Source organism: Xiphophorus hellerii, chromosome 17 (genome assembly GCF_003331165.1).
Source record: "Xiphophorus hellerii strain 12219 chromosome 17, Xiphophorus_hellerii-4.1, whole genome shotgun sequence".
Lineage (NCBI taxonomy): Eukaryota > Metazoa > Chordata > Actinopteri > Cyprinodontiformes > Poeciliidae > Xiphophorus > Xiphophorus hellerii.
Genome location: NC_045688.1, coordinates 18,993,709 through 19,001,309, shown reverse-complemented (window position 1 = coordinate 19,001,309; position 7,601 = coordinate 18,993,709). Strand labels below are relative to the sequence as shown.

General features: G+C 40.6%; 1 protein-coding gene across 1 annotated transcript in view; it reads right to left on the bottom strand.

Annotated features, from left to right (window-relative positions):
* Window positions 1-4,762: 4,762 nt before the first annotated feature.
* The window catches only part of slc41a2b (solute carrier family 41 member 2b), a 29,886-nt gene continuing 27,047 nt past the window's right edge, over window positions 4,763-7,601 (bottom strand). The window contains exon 11 of the mRNA XM_032589626.1: window positions 4,763-7,601. Coding sequence (XP_032445517.1) covers window positions 7,416-7,601 — 186 coding nt within the window. The 3' untranslated portion in view covers window positions 4,763-7,415.

Sequence of the window (7,601 nt, the reverse complement as noted above, 5' to 3'; positions counted from 1 at the left end):
CAGGGACGTCCCACCGGGAGGAGATCCTGGGACAGACCCAGCTCACACTGGAGGGACTGAACCCTTTCTTGCCTAAGAACACCATTGGGATTCAACAGAAAGAGCTGGAAGGCGTTACCATGGAGACGGAGTTCTGGGTTTCCCTGGCTCCTGGACCAAGTGCTTCAGCAACCCAATCTGAGATGAATGAAAGACAGAGCATGAACCAAAGTGAACTGACCTGAAGGGGGGTCAGGTTTCAGAGCTGCATGTGTTGTGCATGGACATGTTCTAAAGACATGACAGCAAAACTAATGATGATTATTGATTATTACCAACAGGACTGGTTGTTACTATTTAACCACAACAGACGAACTTCTGGCTTTCAGTCTCAGTAGAAGATGAGGAGTTGAGACAAAAAGCACTCCTACGTTTATGAATCACCTGCTAAAAATATGAACTTCTTTCAGATTGATTGGTTACATTTTAGTACAAAAGCAAAGGAAATGTTGTGTAAAAATATTTCCTTCATACATTTTGTTTTTTGTCCTCAAAGACAGTCTCCCCGTTTTCTCCTGTCTGTCTACTCAAATTTAAATATGGATCTTTAAACATGTAGTAGTTAATTTATCCCAAAAACATTTTCACAATTTTTTCTACTTGCAGTATTTCTGGGACTTTTATGCTAATTTCCCAGCCACCTCCTGGTTTCTGCCAATTGGTGAAGACAGAAGTGTGGAAATTCAGAGAATGAGCAAGAGGACAATACCGATGGTAGACACAAGAAACGTTTCCCAATAACTTCATCCAATCATAATAAATGTTCTGTTCTGTTGCATTGTTTGCTGTTTCTCACTACATTTGTTGCACATAAACCTCACATACAAAGCAGCCAGGATGTGAAAAGGTTTGCAGCACAGAGGAGCTGCAGTGGTTGTTATGAGCCGTCAGTCACAGCAACAACTCGGCACTGTGTCTGACTCCTGTTGATAAGAAACTGAATTGACCTTCATAAAGGCTCCGTTCACTCGGCTGCTCTGCAGCATGAATGTCTCTGCTGATATGTTTCAGATTCAGGTTTCACAAACAAGAACTCTGGTAGCCTCAGTCAGCATGAGGCATTGTTAGTGGCAAGACTGCATCGCTGCATGAATCAGCTCACATCCAGTTCATCAGCACCAGCTTCCTCCAACCATTTTATCTTTGTGCCATTTAGACAAAGTGATGCGTTATCTTGGTATAGAACATGTGTTTCTAGATTCTGCCTTGGTACAAATTACAGTAGAACAAATATAATTTATATACATAACACCAGACTCTGGACCTTAAGGCATTAGGTTTTAACTAATTACATAGATCTAAATGCATTTATAATTTCAATACATTTAATCAATTTTTGTTTACATACCAAAGTTTCTGGCTGGAACCTTTGTAGTGCAATGCCAGAAAAGACTATTGTTGTTCACTTTGTGCTAAAAGCAGTTAGCCAATCAGTGAAGGTGTTCCAGCCTAAAATAGCATCTTAATGCTAACCATGTAGCAGCAGCACAATGCTAATGTCAGCAGCTACAGTCCACATTTATGAAGAAGTTCCATGAATGATCAGGAGTTCCTGAAACTCTGGAAAGATGAATGGATAGAATAACACTTTGCTCCAATCTGAGGACTGAAGAGTCAAAATAACAGATTAAAAACAAGAAGCTGTTATTGAGCTCATATGTCTGTTTATTCAATGATTTAGCAACAAAAGGGGTTTTTGAATTGAAAATGTAGCTTATTCTGGTAATGTCTAGTTTTCAATCAAAATGTAATTAATTACCTTTAATAAATCTTTTATAGACCCTGCAATTAACTGCATTAAAAAAACAATTCTAGTCCAACCAATGTAAAAGACCATAGGCTATTCCCTCAAGCTCTGACTAGACCTTTTCTGTTTTAAGTCAGTTAAGTTGACCAAAAATATTTTTATTTGCCAAATACCAATTTAAGTTTATTCAAATCTGGAACTTGACATAATATTTTCTTAGTATTTCGGCTCATTTTAAACTTCAGTCAGATATTCTGGGTTTCCTCTATTGAACAAAGAACCAAATTTCACCCAGGTTTTCAGTGTAGTCCTTCAGTCGTTTCATGAGCCTCACATTTCCATTGTGTTTGAAGGTTGTGTATGTTATGTGTTCATACATGAATTTTGTGTCTACTAGAGTTTTAAAATCTTCTCCACATTCAGCTGCAGGTCCACCTACACTCTGAACACTGTCCAAGGGCAGTGGGCATTGATGGATGGACCTCATTGTAAAATGTTAACCTTGCTGTGAGCCGTGCACAAGGTTTTAACAGAGCTGCGCTCTAATGGAATTTTTTTAGCAGATGCCAAAAGAGAAAGCCCCTTGGAAGTTTTTTAATTAGAATATTTGCCTTAGAAAAAGCAGGTCCGATGCTGAGATATTTAACAAAGGAGAGTAATGTGAACATTTTTTATGTTTTTAAAATTTTGGTTACCATCTGCAGGATTCCTGCAGAATCCCAGGAGGCAAACAGGTAAATGGAGTGGGCCAAGGGCCGAAATGAGGGTGGATCTGTGGTGGGTGGGGGGCGGAGGACTTAAACTCTCAATTTGTCTGAGACACTAAATCTACTGATGAATATTAACCAGTGATTTTATGATAGAGGCTGATAAAGAATATGAAAGAAACTTGTCAAGATCCCCAGCCTATTGCTTAAATATAGATCCAGCATATTTCAATAAACGTGAAAACAATAAATTTGATTCGTTTTAATTCTGTTAAACTGTGGTCTAGTGTCTGAGACCTGAGGTTGTTGTTTTTTTCTGTTGAGTCTTAAGTTGTTCAAACTTTGATTTAACATGATCAAAATGGGGGTGGGTTTAAAGATTGCAGTTTCTCTCCGACAGAACAGAACGTCTGTCAGCAGCAAAGCTCGCCTGTCAGATTTCACCAGGCAAACTGACCTGCAAACCATTTCCACTCCTTCCTGCTTCCTTGCATCAGGTAACTATGCCTGACAACAGGATGATGCCTTTGACTGTTTCCCCTCTTTGTGAAGATGTTGGGCCTTTGCTGGGGTTGTGTCAATGACGTCTGTCCTCATGTGTCCTTATGTCCAAAGAAATTCCTCTACATGTGGGACTTTAAGTTCAGTTGGAAATAGCCTTCAGTTCTCAAGTCATTTTGTGCTAAAATATCAAATTCTGATCCGTCACTCAGTTCAGTTCAGTTGAGATAGAATGAAAAACAATTCACAGAACACACTGAGGCCACAGAATAGTAATGTACCCAGGCGAGACTCAGCAGAAAACTGTGATTTCCACCCCGTTGATCTCAGGATAAACACAATGTTGAAAATGAGACGCATCAAAAGCGACACATAAAACTCTCTTCTCGTGAACCTGATGTTTTGTGTCATCTGACCACCATGTGTGGCACATTTCCGTCTGTAGAAATGAAACAAAGCACAGCTGAAAAATGAGTGATTGCAGTATAATCCCTCTCATGAAGCCAACTGGAAAATAACAGAAAAATGAGTTTATTAGTTATCACAAGTTTGGCAGAGAAAATTTGTAAAATGCTTCTTTCTATCTTGAGTCAACTCTGACAATAACTTCTATGTGTGATTTAATTATATGCAAAGGCTCTGCAATGTGAACTCACAATGAACTTTCCAAGGAGGAAAAGCTGTTATGTAACTAAAGTGTGTTATACTAATAACACTGATGGGAGTCCTTAATTTGATTTGAATGTGTCCAATAGCTGCCATCACTTCACTACATGTTTAGTAGTGAGCATGTTTCCAGATATTGTCACTTTAATTTTTTTCTTTTGCCTGAAACAATCAAACAAAAAAATCACCTCTTTCTTTATTGGAAAGAAAGAGGTGATGATTTTTTGCCATTATTTTAGGAAGGTGATGATATGAAATGACACAACACTCTGCTGGCCACAGTGGTTTGGCCAGCTTTCATCAATCATACAATCAATCACACAAACTAGGTCGAGTACAGATTTTAAGCTTAAATTTAACAAGGGCCACAATGTGCTCATTACGGGGCCGAGGATGGCATCTCCCAGCCTGCAGCTCCAGCTGGATGTCACCATCGTTTGGGATCAGCTCAGCGACTAAAACAAATGCAACCTGGATTGTTTTTATTTTTTGTTTGTTTCTTTCACTGAACATAACACAAGAGCAAAGAATTTCTAATCCAGTCTCAGTCTGAGAACAAGAGTGTCAGAATGTGATCAGAGACATATCACACACCTTCAGAAAGTGGTCACAGTGGATATCAATAAACGTGTCATCACAAAAGCGCCAGCAAAGCAAGAGGACTAATTACAGCCCGAAAACAAGCAGACATCTGTTTCTGGGGGAGGACAGCCTTACAGTATGTGGTGAAGGCATGTCAGCTGCTTTACTTTCTACAACAGTCAAAACATAGCAGAGGTGAAACCCCCCCCCCCCAAACGAGTCCAAACCATTTGATCATGGAGATGAGAGGCTGGCTGCTTGATTACTAAACGTTTGAAGTAAAAAACACCCAGAATCGGGCGTGCCATGGTGGCGTAAGGGTTAGCGCGACCCATATTTGCAGGCCTCGAGTCCTCGACGTGGCCGGCGAGGGTTCGACTCCTGGACCCGGCGACATTTGTCGCATGTCTTCCCCCCTCTACTTCCCCCTTCCCGTCAGCCTACTTTCATATAAGGGACACTAGAGCCCACAAAAGACCCCCTGGAGGGGTAGAAAAAAAACAAAAGCACCCAGAAACAATTCACTTTTCAAATTAGTAACATTTATTTAGGTCCATATGAGCTAGAAGAGAGAACAAGATTGCACAGTTGTATTAATCATTCCAAAATTTAAAAAAAGAGAGAAAGAAAATCATTGTAACCAATAACTCAACATATTTCACTCCCAATAGTGGGTGTGTCATTTGAAACAAAGTAAAAGCAGTAGAAAGAAACTTGCATTGACAGCAGTGAGAACACCATGCTAGTGAATCTCTAGAGGCACATGGAGGAGGAGAGGCTCTTATGAACACAGCAGCTCAGACACACCTGCTAAGATGGCTGCTTTCTGTGATGTAGTAACATGACACCCTGATGAATTCTCTAAAACTTTTTCAATACTTTCTTTGCACAACTAAACAAACAAAAAGAGAAAAAACCCTGAAATCTGATTAGTAAAATCAACACACACACAAAAAAAAATTGAAGCAAAGTGGTGACAGGGTCCTGCTCTTGGGTTACTTTTCTTCAGATGGAACTGGGTATTTGTGAAGGCAGATAAAATTACAAACCGCTCCAAATACCACTTCTGTCTGCTAGACGGCTGAAGATGGGTTTGATTTTTCAGCTTCACAGTGAGACCAAGCGGACGTGCAGACTGCAGAAATGAATCCAGCAGATTTAGCTGATTTCTGCAACATAAAAGTCAAATTATGTCAAAAATTATGTTGCCATTTCCTTTACATCTTTCCAGCAGTCATTTCAGCAGGCTGTGTAAACTTGAGAGAGCCTCTGATCGTGTTGTAGAAGCCTCAGGTCTGCTGCTGCTGTGGCAGCTGTCACCTAGAATCAGCTCCCTGAAAAAGGTGAGCTCCACTGAAGAGCCTTCAGATGGAACTCACCTGGGAAACGAGAACAGAACACAAAACTGCTGCTAAGTCAGGTTATGCTGAATAAAAACGTCTGTTTGTTGGTATGCAAGTAAACAACGTGGAAACAGCAACGTAACCGCCATAGGGGACGCTCAGTTTGCCCCTTCGCCATTTTGTTTTGACACAGATGCTATATATCTTCTATAACCTACTTGAGGTCAACTGTAAAAAAATATGGTTATGTTGCGTCAATAAATGTCTTATGTGATTTTGGTTCCACCAGGGTTTATAATTTCACAAAAGCGGCTTAGAGCCAAAAGAGGGTCAGAACAAAAATCAATGGAATGGGGAGTGAACTGATCAATCGGACCCGATTTTCTTAATTTTGGGAGATCAGTCGATACACGAGAAACCGATATTATCCACCTTTGCACAGATCTAAAAATCAGCTACTGTCCATGTTGCTCTGCTGTGACACCAGGCAATGGCGGTTGCGACTGTCGCTATATTTAGCAACTTTACAAACAAAAATAATAAATTGGTATAGGCCAAAATCAAAATCAAAGGTCAGACTTTTTAAAGATCGGTGATCGGCCAGGAAAAAACAATCGGTGCATCTCTAGAGAATAATATCCAGTTTGAAACTACAGCAAATTTGAGCTTTTTGTACAACTATGTAGCTGCACTATTCAAAAATACCAACCAACCAACTGAAATGAATTCAGATTGTATTAATAAGGATGTCTAAACTGGCAAAGGGGCGAACTGGCATCCAAACATCCAAACAGAAACTAGAGTATTTCCTCTTCCTGCTTAGACACAAAACAAGAACACACAATTTGATAACAGAGACTGTAAGGTTTATAAAATTGACAAAAATAAAATATAGAATATAATTAATGGAATTTAAAGCATAAACAGAAATTTACAGACAAACAGCTTTTTATTTCTTCTCCTTCATCTGATTGCTACATATGCTAATGATTAATAATGTGATATTAAATGAAATATTTATTCTGAGCAGAGGTGTTATTTCACAAGGCATCATGAGAACCTTCAGTAAAAGTACCATGTGTTACCAAAAAGATGTTTGGGGTCACTAACGTTCCTCTTCTGTAAGCAGAAATATTAAACTGCATAATTCTGCTGTTTTTGCAAGTGTGAGAAAAATATTCATTCAGCCAGCTGACCAGCAGTTGCTCAGCAACAGGTGGAGGAGGGACTCTTTAAAACATTCGTAAACCTTGATGTCAGGACCCATGCGATGAAGGCGGAATGAACCTGCGGGAACAGAGGGGTGTGTGTGTGGGTGTGTGTGTGTGTGTGCTAAAACAGGCTGAATAGAGGATGTTAGCTGGCTGTTCCGGTTTCAGCCGATTCGGTCACAGTCGCTGCTTTAAAGTTCTCTCTCTCATTCGGCCGTTGCGGTCTTGGTTTTTCATAGGGAGTTTGTTTTGGGATTACTTGTGCAAAAAAAGTTCCCAAAATTTCCAAAATATTTCCAGTTCCTCTATGAGAAGGAGGCCATGTTTCCGTTCTCCTCTCGACAAAACTAGCAAAAATAAAACTCAAATGCTTTGGTACAAAAGATGCAGATCAGAATGGCTGCAAAAAACCCAACAAAAATCTGAGTCTTAAGTTAAGAGTATGAAGCCTTCTACATGTAAGAAAACAAGGCAGAAGAGGAAGTGAGTCTGTATCCCAACTTGTGGACAAAGTTACACCCATAATGTGAAGCGGCCGTGAGAGAACGAACCGGGTTCCATCAGAGCAAGAGGGCGTTAGAGGGTGCTAGAGCTGGGTGTTCCAGCTGCAGCAGCTGGCTCAGTCCCCTACGTCGCTGTCCTGGTCTCCGATGAGCCACAGGAAGTGGAAGCTGAGCGCCAGCAGCGCCGTGCCCAGCAGGTCCCCCAGAGCCGTCAGGTAGGGGATGGAGAAGCTGTCGGGGTCTTTGCCACTGCGCCACATGGAGTGAACCATCCAGTCTGCTATGGACAGCAGCAGCAGCAC